This window comes from Mangifera indica, chromosome 3, assembly GCF_011075055.1.
Source record: "Mangifera indica cultivar Alphonso chromosome 3, CATAS_Mindica_2.1, whole genome shotgun sequence".
NCBI classification, from domain to species: Eukaryota; Viridiplantae; Streptophyta; class Magnoliopsida; order Sapindales; family Anacardiaceae; genus Mangifera; species Mangifera indica.
In genome coordinates this window covers 6,816,291-6,835,664 of record NC_058139.1, presented here as the reverse complement: position 1 = coordinate 6,835,664, position 19,374 = coordinate 6,816,291, and the positions used below count along the sequence as shown (strand labels likewise).

The window sequence follows — 19,374 nt, the reverse complement described above, 5'->3', positions numbered from 1 at the left end:
GTATAGTTTTTCAAGTGTTTGGGTTTATTAGGGTTAGACAGTGGAGGGGATTAGCAATAATTATAAGTTATCTCTTGATATTTCAAGATCAATTTGGGTTTAATTTGAAATATAAATGTATGTAGACCATTATCATATGTACTATTTAATTAATTGATAGATCTCTTGATATTGTGGGCATGAAGACGAAGACTAAGGAAATAACTGTGTTTCTTAACTTCTTTACAGTATTCTAATGGGGAAGAGATATATAGCTATTAAAAGGGCAGCTCTTTCAGATTTGTCTTCATAATAATCTATAACAATAGTTTAAATTAAAATAAGCCATCTTTAGCATAGGAAAATTATATCTACGTATATAGTATTGTTCTGTCATAAATATATTGAGTGTTTCTCCCTTGTTATCACAAAAGAGAATTGGAAAATCCAATAGGAAGATCGTAATAATCTACTAAGCAGAAGTCTTCTAGCTATCCTGGGTTTGAAATGTCTACCTGCGTCTCTTGTCGTCTAGCAAATGGGAGACGTTTTGGTTGTTTGTCTTGCAGCTAGTCACTGAACAGTTGTTTTTCATAGATTTGCTCAAGGAAATATCCTATGGACTAAAGAATACCGTAGAAGATAATCTCGAAGAGTAGTTTGGTTCACATGAGAAGCTCCAACAATTCCAACAGCCCCGTTGGCTCTTTTTGCTGTACTGAAAATTCATGAGGGGGGTGTTTGTCACTTGTGGTCATGAACCATTTCAATGCTCTGGTTTTAACTGAAATCTTAAAGAGGAAGATGGGTCTCAAGAGATAAAGACGGGACACTTTGTGGATGTGGCTTGCTAAAAAGATGGACTTCTAATTTGGAGAAAAAGGGCAGTGGGCAATAGGCCCCATTGGCTCATAAGTTGTATGGCTTAAGGGTCTTAGCTAAAAAGTGTGCAATGCACGACTTTGCGTCAATACTTTGGGCCTTCAAACTTTTTAATGTTACCATGAGTTCTGATTTATGTTTTTAATAATTTTAAATAAAAAATTAATATCAATATAGTGATATTAATTTTTTATTTAAAATTCTTTGTTAGGGTTAAGAATAATATTGTTATTTATAAAAAATATTAAAAAAATTAAAATTTTATCTTATTTCTCTTATTTAATTTAAAAAATTAATAATTTTTTTCTATACAAAATTTGAAAAAATAATATTTGACCTCTATTCCCTTCTTCGAACACCTTCCTTTGATAAACACTAAACCCTTTTAGAAATGTTATCAGTAGTCGAAGAAACGAATGAAAATAATTTATCCCCCAAAAATTTGATCATACCACATCAGAAATTTAAATTTTTTTCTGGTGAAAATAAATTTATGCTTTTAGGGCGGTTTATAAACTATGCTCATAAGAAAATATAATATCACTTTATTTTGTGATCCTTTTATATTTAGAAATTTCGCCTCTCCGAGCAAATAAAATGTCCCTTTGAAGCTCTGCAGGAGTAAAAGTATGTGGAACAAATTTTGGAACACCATATTTCGAAACTTACAAAATCAACCCATCACGTTTCTCAATAAATTACTGTAAATTGAAACTATCAGTAAAGTATACAAATATATTACCTCACATTTTGGGACCTCACATTCCAAAATTTTCAAAATCAACCCACTCCGTGTATCGTGTTTATAACGCACTTCCTGCTGCAGTGTAGAGGACGGACAGGAACGTGAGACGTCGAGATTGGAGGACCGCATAATTAAATGTGGGCCATCGTTATCCTTTTCAAAGTTAACTTTGCGGGGCCTTGTTTGGACAGCTTCTCTCATTTCAACCGATTGATGGTTACGCTAATCACCACAGGTGTCGGCACTCTTTATCTTCTACGTGGACGAATCTCTAGGGTCCACGTAGTTTATTATTTATTAGAAATAAGTCAATCTGATTATTCCTGACTAGTTTAATTTATTTAGCTTTGCTTGAGGCATGATTCGCGAACCACGTTCAGATGTGATAAAATTGAAATAAAAAATTATTAGAAATTTATGTGAAATTAAATTTTTTTATTTCAAATTTTATCTTATTAATATTAATTTAAATATTTATTAATTATTAATTACCTGTCGGTGATAAAATAAAATAAATGTCTTCTAACGTGTGAAATCCGAGTAGATCCAGAGTGACTGGTAATTATTCCTCTCCTTGAAAAAATAAATTAAACAAATTCTTTATTCTTCTTCACGTTTTCAGTTTTTCCTCAATAAAAAAATTTAACCAGTGGCTGAATGCCAAAATATGATAATACCATTTCGGAGGGGAATATACCGAACACGTGTCAATATCTTACACAGCCGCAACTGCACCAAAAAAAATCAAGTCTTCTTTGCAATAATCGACCATTGTATTCGTAAAAGCTTCCAATCGACACCCCAACAAAATTTTGTATTCCTTACTCAACCTTCCCTTTATTAAAAAATAATATAATAATGAAGTGGTCTATTTGACAAATATTGTAGAATTACTACGAAAATAATTTACTCTAATATCTTTAATTAAGGGAAGTCTTATGTGTTGATTACAAATTAATGTTTAAATTTAAGACTGAAAAGACATTTATTTGTAATTATTAATATAATTATGAAAATACTTGGGGGATCTACAATATGCCTCCACCTTTTTTAGGTTAGAAATTTTACAAATTTGTGGAAGAAGTTTTGAGCTAAAAGGAGATTTCTAAAAGGAAACATAAAACTTAATAATTGAAATTTATAATTATTTATGTAACTTGTAAAATCTGTTTAACATCAATTATGATGTACAATTATAATATAATCATGTAAAAACGTGATTAGAAATTATTAGATCTATTTAAATCACCAAAAAGGAAAAGAAAAATCTAATTAACAATTTTGTAATATTTCCTTGAGGTATAATCAATTCCTTTCCTTTGATGGGTTGATGGAAAGAGAAGGAAATTATTGGGCCTGGTTGTATTGCCTGAAAAGATAAAGAGCTATTGAGCAAGGTATAGCACACAGGAGGAAGACAAAGCTTTTGTTTTCACGGATCTTCCTCACTTCAATTGAGTGTCCGTTCACCTTCTCAGTCTTTCTTCTGCTGCTCTAATTCTGCTCAAACCAACTACTCAGTGTAAATCAAGTTTCCTTCTCTCTTTCACTCCAATCTAGGTTCTTTTGTATATTTTATCCACTTTGATTTAGTAATTGATACTACTTTTGGTTTTTTTTTTTAATTCAGTTGTTTTATTTTTGTTCGTTTCATGTTGTGAATAATTTTTCTTTTCTGGGTTTGAGTCCTTTTTTGGCCTTTTTCAGGGTTTGAAGTTTTTCTATAGTTTCTTTGATGTTATACAGTGGAGATCATATCATGTGTGTGTGTGTGTGTGTGTGTGTGTGTTTCTGGATTCTGTGCTTGATTTTTTTGGTGTTTGGTACAGGTGAAAAATGGCGCAGATTTTGCTACATGGAACTTTACATGTTACGATCTATGAAGTGGATCATCTTAAAAGTGGAGGTGGAGGCTTTCTCCGAAAGGTATAAGAGATTCGTACGATCTCGAGTTTCTTTGCTGATTTCTGTTGATGGATCCAGATTGATTGAATTCTTTCTGCTGATTTCAGTGTTAAATCTGGATCCTATTTATGCTTTGTGGGTGCTTTTTTTTTCTTTTTTGTACTCTGCCTTTGTGGTGTCTTTTCTTTCTTAAGAATTAAGATTCTGTGAAGAATTTCAGTGATTGATAAAGTTGTGGTTTGTGTGCTGATCGACTATAAAAATAAACTTTTGGTCGTGCTAGAAATGCAGCTTGACTTGCGATGAAATACTCTCAAGTTATCTTAATTTTTTTGTGATTGTTAAAGAAATCGTACGTGAATGTGAAATCAATTTGTAGATTTGTAGTTTTACTGTCTCAGCTTGTATATGCTGTGTTTACATGCTCGATCTGGATTATTGATACATACATTAAAATTCAATCCCGATAAATAACTATTTCCCCCTGCTTACTCACAAATATGATCCACTTCCTTCCAGCTTAGCTCATGATGCCAAGTAGTTTCAGTTTTTTTTTTTTTTTTGCCTATATAAACTTATTTGGTTATTGAATTTGTGGGACTTTAACCATTGTTTTAAAAATGGAAGTGGATGTCTCTTTTAATTATGGTTTTGTTGCCTAAAATTCAATGCATCCCCTGTTTTTCTCTGTGGTGAACCTTAAGTCTGTGTTCAGTAAAGTTTTGTAAACAACGTTTTTATTAATGAAAATTGGAATTTGAATCTATTAATATAATGAATGACTTCTGAGAACACAACACTTGCAAAGCTTGGTAAATGTTTTTTGTGTTTGCCCAACCTGTTTTCAATAGCAAAGAAAACATCCTTTAGTGGTTTCTGAATTTAACAATAGCACTTGCAGAAATAAATTTTGTACCTTTGAGATGTGTTTTTGAACTACAATACTAATGTGTTCCGTGGTATCTCTGTTTTGACTTGTAGATCAGAAAGCATGTTCTAAGACAACTCTAAATTGCCACTGTACTGCAACAATAGTATTTGTTGGTATTTGACAGATTAGTCTTAAGAAATTTCATGTGCCCCATTTTTATTCCTGCTCTCTCCAATTTATTGTCTTCTTTACTGACTTTTCTTATGCATATCCTTTGATCCATCTATACTACACTATTTGAATTGCCTTCAAATATAGGCATCTGTACTATTTTTTTCATTTCTTTTTGCAACACTTCTACATGTCACCCTTTTTCAAGTTCCATGACACTGCTGCAAATTGTTTAGACGAAATTTCGATTTCCATTTTTTAGCTCGTAGATTCATGTGATTTTTACTTGTTCACTCATCGTGGTATGTGATCTGTCAATTTATTTTGGTTCCATACATCTGTAATTTTGTGTTATAAATTGAAAATCTAATTTTCAATTTTACAACTCTCTAATTCTTTTAAATTGCTTGCACTGGACTCGACTAATGATGCTTTTATGATGCAATATTTGTTCATTATTAAAAGATACAGTCATTTGCTTACCTTCAGTTCCTCATGGACAATTTCTTCTTACAGCTTATTGGTCTTGGCCGAGGAGAAAGTAGACTCTATGCAACTATTGATCTAGAAAAGGCTAGGGTTGGAAGGACCAAAATTTTAGTCAATGAAGCTTCCAACCCCAGGTGGTATGAGTCTTTTCACATTTACTGTGCTCATATGGCATCGAATGTCATATTCACTGTTAAAGATGATAATCCTATTGGAGCAACTTTAATCGGGAGGGCTTACATACCTGTTGAAGAACTCTTAGATGGCCAAGAAGTTGATAGATGGGTTGAGATCTTGGATGAAGATAAGAATCCTATAGAATCAAAGATTCATGTTAAGCTTCAATATTTTGATGTAACAAAAGACCCTAACTGGGCTCGTGGTATCAAAAGTTCTAAGTATCCTGGCGTGCCATTTACATTTTTCTCCCAGAGAAAAGGATGTAAGGTTTCTCTGTACCAAGATGCTCATGTCCCAGATAAATTTGTACCTAATATTCCCCTTGCAGGAGGCAAGTTTTATGAGCCCCACAGATGTTGGGAAGATATATTTGATGCAATCACCAATGCAAAACATTTGATTTACATCACTGGATGGTCTGTATATACTGAAATCAGCTTGGTGAGGGACTCAAGGAGGCCAAAGCCTGGAGGAGACATCTTACTTGGTGAACTGCTTAAGAAGAAGGCAAGTGAAGGTGTTAGGGTCTGTATGCTTGTTTGGGATGACAGAACCTCTGTTGGTTTACTCAAAAAGGATGGACTGATGGCCACTCATGATGAAGAAACTGAAGCTTTCTTCCATGATTGTGATGTGCACTGTGTTCTATGCCCACGTAATCCTGATGATGGTGGTAGCTTTGTTCAGGATTTACAAATCGCTACCATGTTTACTCACCACCAGAAGATTGTGGTGGTGGACCACGAGATGCCCAATGGAGATTCAGAAAGGAGGAGAATTGTGAGTTTTGTTGGAGGTATTGATCTTTGCGATGGGAGATACGATACTCCCTTCCATTCTCTCTTCAGGACATTGGGCACAGCACACCATAATGATTTCCATCAGCCAAATTTTAAAGATGCTTCAATCACAAAAGGTGGTCCAAGGGAACCTTGGCATGACATTCACTCTCGTCTTGAGGGTCCCATTGCTTGGGATGTGTTATTTAATTTCGAGCAGAGATGGAAAAAGCAGGGTGGGAAGGATGTACTTGTTCAGTTTAGAGAGCTTGGAGACGTTATAATTTCCCCATCTCCAGTTATGTTCCCAGATGACCATGAGACATGGAATGTGCAGTTATTTAGATCCATTGATGGTGGGGCTGCCTTTGGCTTCCCCGAGACACCTGAAGATGCAGCTAGAGCTGGGCTTGTCAGTGGGAAGGACAATATCATTGACCGAAGTATTCAGGATGCTTATATCCATGCTATTCGACGTGCAAAGAATTTCATCTATATTGAAAATCAGTATTTCCTTGGAAGCTCATTTGATTGGAGTGCTGATGGTATTAAGCCTGAGGAAATCAATGCTTTGCATTTAATTCCAAAGGAGCTGTCACTTAAGATTGTTAGTAAAATTGAGGCAGGGGAGAGATTCACTGTTTATATTGTTGTCCCAATGTGGCCAGAAGGGATTCCAGAGTCTGCGTCTGTTCTTGCAATATTAGATTGGCAGAGAAGGACAATGGACATGATGTATAAAGATATTGCTCAGGCTCTTAGAGCTAAGGGCCTTGAAGAGGATCCCAGGAGCTATTTGACCTTCTTTTGCCTTGGAAATCGTGAGGTGAAGAAGAGTGGAGAATATGAACCTTCAGAGAAGCCAGAGCCTGATACAGATTATTTTAGAGCTCAGGAAGCCCGCCGCTTTATGATCTATGTTCATGCCAAGATGATGATTGGTAAGTCATTTATTTGAATTAGTTGAGTAATATAAATTTTGTTCAGTGTAAGAGATGTCTCTTCACTTTTGCAGTTGATGATGAATACATTATCATTGGATCTGCCAACATCAACCAGCGATCAATGGATGGTTCCAGGGACTCTGAGATAGCCATGGGAGCCTACCAACCTTATCATTTGTCAACAAGTGTGCCTGCACGTGGCCAGATCCACGGATTCCGTATGTCACTGTGGTATGAGCACCTAGGCATGCTTGATGATCGCTTCCTCCAGCCAGAAAGCCGTGATTGTGTCTTGAAATTGAACCAAATTGCTGACAAATATTGGGATCTGTATTCCAGCGAGTCACTGGAGCATGACCTGCCAGGGCACTTGCTCCGCTACCCGATTGCTGTTGACAATAATGGAGAGGTCACTGAGCTGCCGGGAACTGAGCACTTTCCGGACACTAAAGCTCGAATTCTTGGGACAAAATCTGACTATCTCCCTCCTATCCTTACCACTTAATGCTACCGTTTTTAGTAGCATAACATAACAATAAATCATGTTGTATGAGGGCCTGCTAGATACGGTATTATTTTTCTGCTGGTTTGTTGATTTCAATAAGTACAGAGACTTGGAAGTGTCTGTGTGTGTGTTATGTTCATTTATGTGTTTTATGGTCCCATATTTGCTGTTGGTAATTATCAGATTATTTGCGGATGTAGATTAATTAATTAATCTGTGATCAATTAACATAAGAAAGGAAAATTAAAGCAATTGCCTATTTGATATCTCCGTTAGGGGTATCTTTTGCGATTTGTGATACCTCGGGGAGATTTTGAACCGAAACCTGAGAGGGGTGCCAAAAATGTTGATATCAACTCATGTTTGTTCAACCTTGACCGGTTGACCTCACCGAAAAATCTAGACGACACGTGTGAAAACCAAACTGACAGTCGCGCTGTGAATTTTCTGAAGAGTTCCAGTTTCAAACGCATTGTTATCTGGTGAACACGTGTAGAATGTGTCAAATCACGTACGTCTGATTTTATGGGATTACTTGGAATTGTGGTGGAGGACCGGTTGCAACCCGTGGGCCTTCTTCACCTAACTTGCATCCACGCTGAGAAAAGATGATTGTGATGACAAGGTTTTTATCCAGTGTGTCTATGTTTTTTTGGTAATCTAAACGGTCCATAAATGTTTAATTAGCTTTAAAATAAACTGAATTTGAGTTTTTATTTTGTATATAAAAGATTGTAATACCGAGCAACCAAGCATTGTATTATTGAGTATAGACCAAACATCTTCATACTCTCTCTCTCTCTCTCACAAGAAGCACTTGGAAAGTTTTGTTTGACCGGTCCCCATCTTTCAACCTCTGACTTCTCCTAAAAGCGCTTTTCTCTCCCTGCCTTTGCCGTGTGGTTCACTCAAACCAAACACGCCCTTACATGCCACAGCTCCAGAGCCCCCATTTCACATGGACGCTTGTTTTTCCACAACCCTTCTCCTAAATACTTTCGTGTTTGAGGCATAAGCAGAATTATGAACTCACAAGCTGTTGTTTTTGCCACTGCCATAGTTGTCTCCAGCACCCTTCTCTTCCTTGCTTTCGGAAAGCAAAAAGCAGCTTTTTCTTCATCTCCTGATTTTTCTCAAGGGAAAAGTCTGCGTTCTTGCTTGTATTCAGGTAAAAATTACATTACAAGTTATAAATTAATAAACTCTGCAGCTTTCTTGAACTGAGGTTTAATTTGGTTGTGTAGAGGGGAAAAAGAGGCAAAGGAAGAAGAAAAGAGTGCATTTTGCGGAGAATGTGAAGGAGACGAGTGGCAATGGAAAGGAATACAGAAAAGAACACACGAAGAATTTTATGAAAAAAGCTGACAGAAATTGCAAAAAGGAAATTCCAGGAATGCCTGCAAATAGAGTTGCTTTGTACAATGGAATTCTCAGGGACAGAGTTTACCCAACACAATGCTCTTATTGATCACTGTAAATCAATTTTAATTTCCTTCTTTCACTTTCCCAGAAACCATGTAAATTTGTGAAAAAATATTATTTCTTTTTTAATCTTAAAAATTGGGCAAAATGTGAACATCAGTTGTTGAATATTCAACTTTGTTTCCAGTCCTCTCTGTATGTAGAGTTTGACGAGTAAAAATGTTATATTGACTACAGAAAATTCAGTCACTTCTCCAGCATAATCCAATCTTCATGGAAGGTTTCTAGTCAGTTCGGAAGAATCCTGTAAATTTGGACACAACTGCTTCGATTTTTTTTTAATCTTCTGCAGATTTAAACTCAACACTTTTCATTTTATTATATAAGGTTCTTTTTTTTCACTATTTTATGGTAAATATTTTTGTGGGCTGATGGACATGGATGAACCAATGGAACCCAGAGACACTTAACAGAATTACGTCATGAATGATGTGTAGAATGAGAAGCATACAAGGAAACAATGAGTGGACGACGTTGAGTCTTTAAAATTAGAGCGATCACAATATCCCACTCAAGGTTTGGGGAAATAACTTTCCACCCCACAAATTCCTAAACTATAATTTTTATTCAAAACCTCCCTCTGAAAACAAAACAAGTTCTAACATAGTGTTAAAAAAGTAAATGACTGTATTACTCCTAATTATATATTTTTTTAATTATTATATTGTTTCGAACTATAGTTATTAGTAATCTTAGTGTATTTAACAATTTGAATAGTATTAAAAAAGATACAGTTTTGATATTTCATACTTGGAAAACAGTTTTATTTGGGTTGAAAATTTTTTTTTATAAGTATTATAATTTAGTTGTGATTTAGATGGTTTTCAAACCAAACTAAATCATAAATAATTATTTTAATAATATATATACACACGTGTGTATATATATATATATATATATATATATATATATATATATATATATATATATATATATATATATATATATATTAACAAATGAACATAATTTACGCGCTTGATATAAAATGTATAAATGCTCTTCAACAATTATATTTCTTAATTAAATTATATTCAAGGAGTCTTTGTATGAAAATGTATAAATTATATTGAAAAACATAATAATGTAAAATATTTGAAAATTTTTTGTATAGTTAAATAGAAAATTCATAATCATAATTCAATAATTATAAGCTATGCTTAACGAGTACTAGATATACAAAAGTTAAAAACATATAGACTATATTGAAATACATGATAACATCCATACATTTTGATATTTTAAATTACTTCAAAAGAATTATATATTAAAAAATTTGCACACAAACCCACCATGATTTTCTATTTCCATCTGCCTCTAATTTTATTACATAAATATGAAAACAAAATATTAAATAAGATACTCGTGTAAGAAAAAAGGGAAATGCGTTTTTTTTTTGTATCAACAACAATATATTAATCATAATTGAAATGAAAATTATTTTTTTATTAATCAAAATTTAAAGTTTTCCCAAGTATGTTTACTTACACTTTTTTATTAATCACATTTATCAATATATTTAATTATGTAAATAATTATACATATATGTAATTCTATGGTGTGCGGAATTTGGGATAATATTATTTATCAATAAATAAAAATAATAATAATATATTGAAAATATGGTTAATAATGTATGCTTCGTGGATGATATTCAATTTTATTCGTATAAATTTAAAACTTAAAGCAAATCAAATCAAAATTTTTATTATTATTATTATTTAAAATAAAATAGTTTAATTTTGTTTGAAAATTTAAAATTTTCTTTAAACCTGACTTTACACGCCGCTCTGGTGAACTTCACAGTAAATTTATTACATTTTCAAGTACTAAACAACTTCAAAGTCTTTATCTACCCATTTGCCCGTAATTGCCAAATAAGAAGAAGACATTGCAAGGAAAAAAAAGATACAGAAAGAGAGAGATTAAGAGAAAGGGTAAAATAAAAATTTAATCTTAATTTTCAAAGTTGTGAACTTTACACTTTATATATTTTATTATGTTGATTACGTTTTTATTCTTAATAGATTCTGTTTGTTGCTTGGTACTTCTCTCTGATCTTTATTTCCTGGAACTGTATTCTTTTTCAGCTTTCATTTTAGAAACAAGTGTTTATTTGCAGATCTATTTGGAACTTTTGGCCTGTGGGTTTTTCTTGTATTGCATGCATGGGGTAAGTTTTTCTAATTCTATTTATGGGTTTGGAATTTAAGGGGATTTTATTGATAGTCTTTGCGGTTGTGCTTGGTTGCTTAAAATTTATGGACAAAAAAAAAAAAGTGAAATTGGTTTGGAATTATATTTTGTCTTATAGATTGAAACAATCACCTTAGATGTCAGTACTTGTGTGGAGCTTCTACTTCAATCTGATTTGTGTTTTAAAGCTGTTAATGGGAAGCTTATTCATCCGGATATATATCCAGTTCAAAGTGATTTACAATTACAATCCTTTTGGGCGCTTATCATGTTGGTTTAACTCAATTTAGTTTCGAGCATGTATGAATTGCTATTAGGATTCTTGCAGGTATTTGGCATGTAAAGAGTTTGGATGAGGTAAACTGATTAAGCATCATATGACAATCGGTGGTTCTGGATTACCTTTTGCATTTAGTATCTGTTGATTGGCAAAAGTTGAAGAATATTGATGGCATGTAAACTCACTAGATAGGTGTTACCATTGGGTATTAAACATGGGCATTAAAAAACCCGTAAATTGAAATGAACCAATATCCAAACTTATAACCGGACCAGAAACCAAAGTGACCGAAAAATTGGTTTTTTCCGGTTTGGCAATATTTGTATACCAGTTAACCAAATTGAACCAGTTTTAAATGTTAAAAATAATCACAAAACCTTATTTTGCCACACATTTTTTCATCTTCTTCACAACTCGTAATTGGCACCAAACCTTACCTTTCCTCTCCTCTCTCATTTCAACAGTCAGACTCACCCTCTTGTTCTACTTATTGAACTCTGAAGAGATGGATGAAAGCCAATTCTACTTATTGAAGCTCTTTGTTCTACTTACTTGAACCCTACCTCTTCCCCTCTCCTCTCTAAAAGTCAAAATTGATTGATGAGTTAGATGAAAGCCTTCTAATTATCAAAGCTTTGTCACAATCCTCCCCACACCTACATGCGCTTAGAGGTCTGTTCAACATGAAATATGTCTATATTCACTTTTTAATGGCTAAAAAAGAAGAATTATAAAATTAATAGTAATACTATCTATCTGTTGATATATACACGTTTTGAATTTCTTAATTGTATATTTATGTATATCTTACCAGATATAACAGACTGGACACTGTTTAGAACCATGGTTATACCAAGTAATTAAGCTAAGTTAGACACAACTTTTCGCATCTGTTGGTTGTTAGTGAAGTTAATAAAAAATTGGTTTCTTGTTGCCAAGATTATAAGTGCAGCAATAACCCAGATAAGAAGAGATACTACAGCTGTTACAATGCTGAAAGTGATGACACAATTAAAACTACCACCAACATAACATTGAAAAAAATTGACATTTGGTTCAAAACTGGTTAATAGAAAATTCGATTTGGCTGTCCAGTATTTTTGGTTTGGTTTGTAACCGGTTAATCTTTCAGCCTGTTTGATTTTGGTTTAAAGTTTTCTCCAAACTGAAAAGTTGGTTTGTTTCAAAAAAGGGTCAAACCAGTTCGGTTAACTAGTTTTGAACACAACTAGGGGTGTGTTACAGTTAGTGGTCCAATTTGAATGATAGATGATTTTACATGTTTCCTTTACCTTACAGTTTGTGTGTGTGTTAGAGGATCTTTTTGAATAGATTGTCTATATATATCCAACAATCGCAAATTTTTGCAGGGAAGTTTATATGGTTTATCTAGTTTGACAATGGTAAAAGAGCTAGATCAGCAAGGTAGATGAACAAATTTCTCAGAGATTACCTGGTGCCTATTGTGGGTGTCTTAAGGATTTTCTAGTCATCTTCACCTGCATTGGGATTAATTTAGACATGGCAGTTGATGCTTTTTAGGTGGCTTTGAGGTGTTGTTTATCCGATTTGCAGCATAAACATTACCTTGGGTGGTTTCTCTGGCTCCAGGCCTAGTAATGAATATCCAGTATTTCAATTGAGTTATAGATGATAATGATTTTGACATACAAGTAAATTGACATCATGGTGCCTTTGTGGGCATTCGAAGGGAAATAATATCTTTTCTATATGAAGTGTTTAGGTATAAGCTTTTGCTACTTGGTATTTTATTGTTTATGACTTTATCTCATTTGAAACAGAGCAGTGGTTGTCTTGGAATCTATATTAAGCATGAACTGAATACCTCTGAAAATAAGACGCTGAAGGAAGTTAAAAGTCACCCAGCAAGGAAGCCTAGCTTATCAGAAGATTTTTGGACTACCAGCACTTGTGATATGGACAATAGTGCATTCATGTCACAGGGAAGCATCTCATCAATTAGCACAAACAACCAGGTTCTTGATGCACATGGTGGTACTGGCATCACTAATGCACCATCTGAGTTTGTAAACCATGGCAAGTTCTCATTGCACTTATCCAACAAATAAAATTGTGATTGCTTGGATGTGTAGTGACTTAATTGTGTTTGCATATTGATGAATTTGATTGGGTTGTGTGGATTGGAACTCTGGTGATGCCTCATCATTTGAAGCCCTTTTTGTTTACTGGATAAGACCAAGCTGCCTTTGCACTATCTTTTCTGACCTCTTGGTTTGCAGGTCTTATTCTCTGGAACCAAACTCGACAACGTTGGGTAGGAAATAAAATGTCTGAGAAAAGAGCTCAACAAGTGAGGGAACCCAAATTAAAGTGAGTTGCTTGAATATTCTGAAGTAGTCAATTAATTAGGGCGTCCACTTTAGTATCTGCATGCAATACTTTTTGTGCTTGCTTGTTTGTTTGCCAATGGCCCTGGCTGCAAAATAACCAATTTCACAATCTTGATTAATTAGGATATTTATTATAATTACTCTTAATGAAACCTGCATAACAGTGTAAACACAGGAGCAGTTATTCAGCATCATTCTGACTTGTTGGGTTGGAGATTCTGAAGAGTATGTGTGGTTTGGTTTGTGATGAAATTAAGATAGCTACAAAGGGCTTTGAAATGAGTGTGTCAATGAATTGAATATGTTATCATGACTTAATTTTAATTCTTGTTTTGATTGGCCCTTGTCCTAAGGGGATAGGAGATTTACCATTAGAACAGGCATATTATGATATTTAGGTGTAAATCTGATAGGTACCTGAAGGGTGCAGGGGACTGCTGCCTTCCGCTCCAATGCTCTGCTTTCTGTTATTGATATCGCTGGTGCCTTCCTTCACATTCGCTTTTCTTCCTCTTCTCTTCCTTTTCACATAGACCCGAGCCCTAAGAAAATCTTTAAGAGGAGAGACTTTATGCGGTTTTGGTGTCTTTAAATTTCAATACTTTTGTCTATGCTGCACATACAGTTCTAACTTTAAACCCGCTCTCTCTCAATTTAACTCATCTAGTGGAGAGACTAATTTTATTGTCTCATCTCTAAAGAGATTAGATAATATACTGTTATATTGCAACTTATGTCTAGCCTAAAGTGCAGTTGCAGCTATGTATGCCATCACCACAATCTAAAATTAACAGTACTTTTGTAGACTTAAATATTGATTGTGGATAGGGACAGTCTCCTTCTTACACACAAACTTAGAGAAATTTCCATTTTCTGCTTAACTTGTTAGCTCTTCTGGTTTAGCATATACAGAAAAAGGGAAAAGGAAAAACAAAAAAAACCGTTTTAATAAATAGGGCTGTAAGTGTTTTTGTCTGTTTCTAAATCAAGGGTGGGCGTATTATTATTATTCAGCCCACGAAAAGTCATTTCTTTATTTTTTTCCTACATAATATCTGAATTTCAGAGAAAGTGTTTTGGTTAGGAACCCAAAAAATGTAGAAATTGCTTGAACACAAAACCATAAATGAGCAAGAGAATGAATTGAAAATTTCACCCAAAGATATTGTTTGTTGATCAATAAGCAGATTACAAGGAAGACAAATGCCAAACTAGCCTACAAATCTGAAAGAAAATGAAGTCAGAAAATGGTAGGACTTAGAAATGTCCGGCTATTTGAGAGGTCGGTGCTCTCCACTTCTGGCTATTTGAGAGGGTAGTGCTATCCATTTCTGGCTATTCGAGAGGCTAGAGCTATACCCAAGTGTTTCCCTAAAATTTCCTTTTTTTTTTTTCTCCTCCCTGTCCCATTTCATCATCCAACCTTTACTTCAAGTCATTCTTTAACGACCCCTCTCAACTCTTGCTACGTTAGTCATCTCCTCCATGTGGTCCTGCACTTTCTTGTGTGTTTGTTACATATGTGCTCCCAAGGTGTTGCTCTATGCTTGTGCCACTTGGCCAAATTTTTGCTTTTGCAGCTAACATACATATGAGTCCTACCGTTGCTTCTTTTAGAACCACCTTGTCCTCAAGGTGGGAAAATTGGAAAATCCTTTTAATCTCTTTTGATTTTCTCTGTTTTGATTTTTTCTATGTTTTTGAACTTGAAAACTAAAATTTGTGTACCCTTCATTTTTTCAACTCTAAACAACTCAACATTGTTTATGCCCTAAGTCGCCAACCCATTTGATATCCTCCAATAAATATCAACAACTCGAATCTCTAGTGAGGTGCATCTTGTCGACCACCCTCCATATTCTCTCATTTAGTCACTTAATTGACCATCATATTATTCCCAACCTCTTGCACCGAGGTGATTTCTCTTCATCAACAGTATTATTAACAAAGAAATATCTCTTCACCTGTAACAACCACTCCGAAATCTTTGTCAATAATTACAGGCAATTCCAGTCATCTCACTTGTTGTTCGGAGACCACCATGTTTTGTGGCCTTACATTCCCAGTAACGGCAATAATGTCTTGGTTTAACGGCTCTAGTTCTCTCCTTTCCAGCATCCTCTGGTCTCCATTAGCCCATTCTGGCCTCTCCATTTTTGTTGGAATCCCCAACACCCCCTTGAGCTTCTGATTGCTCGGTTGGAGCTTTGTTGCGATTCCTCTCCTAATTATTTTTATACAACAGTGTCATGAGATCCTTTACCTCTCCTAGGCCTTCCTTCAATGCCTGAATCTCAGCTTCTAAACCATCCACACTTTTCGTTAGATCTTTCTCTAATGGGTCATATATAGATACCAGCCTAGTGTTCATTATAACCCAACCCCAGTAGGGTTTGATACCACTTTGTTAGGAACCTAGAAAAAGTAGGAATTGCTTGAGCACAAATCCAGAAATGAGCAAGAGAATGGATTAAGAATCTTTCCCAAAGATACTGTTTATTGATCAATGAGGAGATTACAAGGAAGGCAGATGCCAAACCAACCTGCAAAACTGCAAGAAAATGAAAATCAGAAAATTGTAGAAGGTTTTAGACAAAAACTTCCAGCTATTCGAGGGTTCGATGCCCTCCACTTCCGACCATTCGAAAGGTCGATGCTATCTACTTTTGTCTATTCGAGAGGTCTAAACTCTCCCCAAGTGTTTCCCTAAATTTCCTATTTATTTCCTCTCTATCCCATTTCATCATCCAACCTTTATTTCAGCTCATTCTCTTACCCTTTTCAACTCTTGCCACGTTAGTCATCTCCTCAATGCGATCCTACTAGCTCATGTGTTTGTGACATTTGTGCTCCCAAGATGTTGCTCTGTGCTTGTGCCATCAGTGCTCCTAGATTTTTACTTTTGCAGCTGACATAAATGAGTCCTAATAAGTATTTTTATAGCATCTTGTCTAAGTTAGTAAATTTTCCTTGCACATATAATAAATAACCTTATTTCATTGTATTACGTTATTGTAACTTAGGTGTTGGGGATGATTTCCTGTTTCTCATGATGACTTAAATATTTTTTTTCCTAAATAACATCATTATTTCATTGTTTTTATGTCAGTAATTCTTGTGAAAATTTAAGCCTCAAAAAAGAAAAAAGGGAAGTTCAAGTCTCTTCCATGAGTGGCCTATTGTTGTAGTAGGTGTGGTTATGCATTTATATTTGTTAACATATATTGTGACTTTTATATTTATTTAGAAAGGGTCCTCGAGTAGTCAAGTAGGAGGCACATGTCTGTAAACCAGAACCATCTCTGGATTATGTGCTTACCCTCGCTAAGGTAGCCATTGATCATTCATAAATTGTTTTCTTTTACTTGTCAGCACTCATTGTCTCAGCATGGTTAAAAACTTCTGGCTTTGCAGTTGGAATGCAACATATGATAGTTTACTTGGGAGCAATAAGCCATTCCCTCAGCCTATTCCCCTCTCAGTGAGAGTCTCTGCCCTTGTTGGTATTGTTTATGTAAGATGCATTAGCTTATCTCTGTTTGATCTTAATATTGGCAGGTAATGGTAGATTTTCTTGTCGATGTTTGGGAGCAGGAGGGTATGTATGATTGAGGCGAAGGAATTACAAGATATGATATTTGAAGGTTTGTCAAAAATTGAAACCCATCTCAGCTGTAACATTTGATTTGCTTTCATAGTAAAAAATCAGTGAAGCAAAGCCGTGGACTGTATATCAATTATCAGTTGTAACATGATGGTCATATGCCCTATGGTGGATTTTTGTTACAATTTAAAGGCCTCTTCGGACATGATCTTGTTACAGGATGGAAGTTGGAACTGATAAAATATTGGTCTGTTTTGAGCAACAAGTTGTTCCTTATTTCTTGTGTTCTCAAATGATTCATACCTTAACATTTGAGTGGTTAATGTCACCGTTATGCTGCAAAAAGGTGCATTTAAAACAAATGCCGAGAGAATGCATTGCTAAAATTGCAGGAGCTTTGGCTGTTCATTCAAGGACTGAAAGGATGATCGAGAACTGGGCATGTTTGGTTGCTTTCAACTTTCTGAATTCGTTCGATTTATGTGCCATATGTGGATTCCGGAGTGTTGATAAAATTGCACGTTATCAATAAGATTGGCAATGATAACAATGATTTGAATCTGAAATGACTCTGATTAGCTTGATACAATGTGTTAGACATAATTAGAGATAAGAGGATAAGTAGACATAAGAGAATAAACGGGACTTTGAAATTTTAATATAGTTCAGTTTGATGAATGCAATACCCACAGCCAAATGTTATTATTTGTATGAATGTGGTGCAACACTACCATAATGTAGTATTTATTGTTGCGGCCGTCTACTATTGTAGGGTTCCTTTCTCATTGTTTACCTCTCAATGGAATAAACTGTTTTGATTGGGTTTTCTATGGGAAACCTAGTCAATATATAGGTTATTGTATAGAATTAAAAATTTAATAAACGTTAAACACATTAAGTATATTTGTAAATGTTCATTAAACTATTTAATTATTTGACTTTATTAAATCAAAATTAAATTAATGCTAGCCTAATTAAACTTCAATTATGTAATGTATTTTGCACTGTCTGTCATGCTATACAACTTAATTTAATGTTGCAGTAATAAAATCTTTGCCAGAATTGAGTTTGACCCCAATAGTTGTTCATGTACAGTTGTAGTCAGTACTTAGACAGAGTTTTCACTTTGGAGGACGGATGGATAGAATTGATTTTAAACAACTTTTTCCGAGCTCCGCTTGGATGCCTGAGTTTTTTCTTCTTTACTAAATTTAGCAAAGAAGGAACTAAAGTTTACCCAGAAGCTGAAGTCGGAAGTAAATAACAGTTGTGGTAATTAATTAAGAGTAATTTGTTGGCACTGTAAGATTGAAAAAAAAAAAGGATTAAAAAAAAGAAAAAAGAAAGAAAGTTGGAGATGACATGTTGAGCCATATATAATCAGTGACTCTATTCATTGGATCTTCTATGAATGTGGAGAAGTTATTTACGAAAAAAGAAAACGAAATTTTCATAACATTTTGACTGTTAGCAATTGACTGACGGTTTATGAAGGAAAAAATTCTCTGAGATAAAGTAAAAGGTTGAAGGCGTAAAGCAATTTTATTTACCTGGCCTTTCTTAGAACTGTTTTCACTTCTTGGGCAGAATGTAGGAACTGTAACAACTGACAATATTTCCAGTACATAAAGATAACAGATGGCTTTTTCTATTCATCTGCAGAGATTCATTAGATATTACATTTACCTATCATAAATATATGGATTGCATTTGTGCAAAGTGTTTTCCAAAATCGACAATTCATTTTTGCTTCTCTATACGTTAAAAGCAAGTTTCCATGCTTAAGTTCTGCTGTGTTTTGTTCCTTTCGCCAAGTTTAAAAGAAAGTTTTTGGGATAATAAATAGTAATAATCGTTAGAGCTATCAGTGATGTAGAGCATTGATGAAGGTTTGATTCTCTGATAAACATAATTAAAAGTAATGAAATCAAAACATGTCGTCTAGTTAACTATAACATTTATAGTATGTACCATTAATTAGCTAAATTTAATT

At 34.4% G+C, this 19,374-nt stretch overlaps 3 protein-coding genes across 3 annotated transcripts; all 3 read left to right on the top strand.

The window, feature by feature from the left end:
* Positions 1-2,899: 2,899 nt before the first annotated feature.
* Positions 2,900-7,589, top strand: LOC123210457 (phospholipase D alpha 1). The gene is made up of 4 exons (XM_044628827.1): positions 2,900-3,128; positions 3,436-3,532; positions 5,070-6,942; positions 7,017-7,589. The coding sequence occupies exons 2-4, from the start codon at positions 3,443-3,445 to the stop codon at positions 7,448-7,450; spliced, it is 2,397 nt and encodes a 798-aa protein (XP_044484762.1). The 5' UTR covers positions 2,900-3,128; positions 3,436-3,442; the 3' UTR covers positions 7,451-7,589.
* Positions 7,590-8,188: 599 nt separating this feature from the next.
* On the top strand, positions 8,189-9,121 carry LOC123210458. The gene is made up of 2 exons (XM_044628828.1): positions 8,189-8,618; positions 8,695-9,121. Exons 1-2 carry the CDS (start codon positions 8,474-8,476, stop codon positions 8,916-8,918), a joined length of 369 nt encoding a protein of 122 aa, XP_044484763.1. The 5' UTR covers positions 8,189-8,473; the 3' UTR covers positions 8,919-9,121.
* A 1,592-nt stretch (positions 9,122-10,713) lies between these two features.
* LOC123211343 lies at positions 10,714-17,657 on the top strand. The gene is made up of 6 exons (XM_044630001.1): positions 10,714-10,866; positions 11,052-11,102; positions 13,208-13,463; positions 13,667-13,757; positions 17,192-17,258; positions 17,336-17,657. Exons 2-6 carry the CDS (start codon positions 11,094-11,096, stop codon positions 17,387-17,389), a joined length of 477 nt encoding a protein of 158 aa, XP_044485936.1. The 5' UTR covers positions 10,714-10,866; positions 11,052-11,093; the 3' UTR covers positions 17,390-17,657.
* Positions 17,658-19,374: the final 1,717 nt, after the last annotated feature.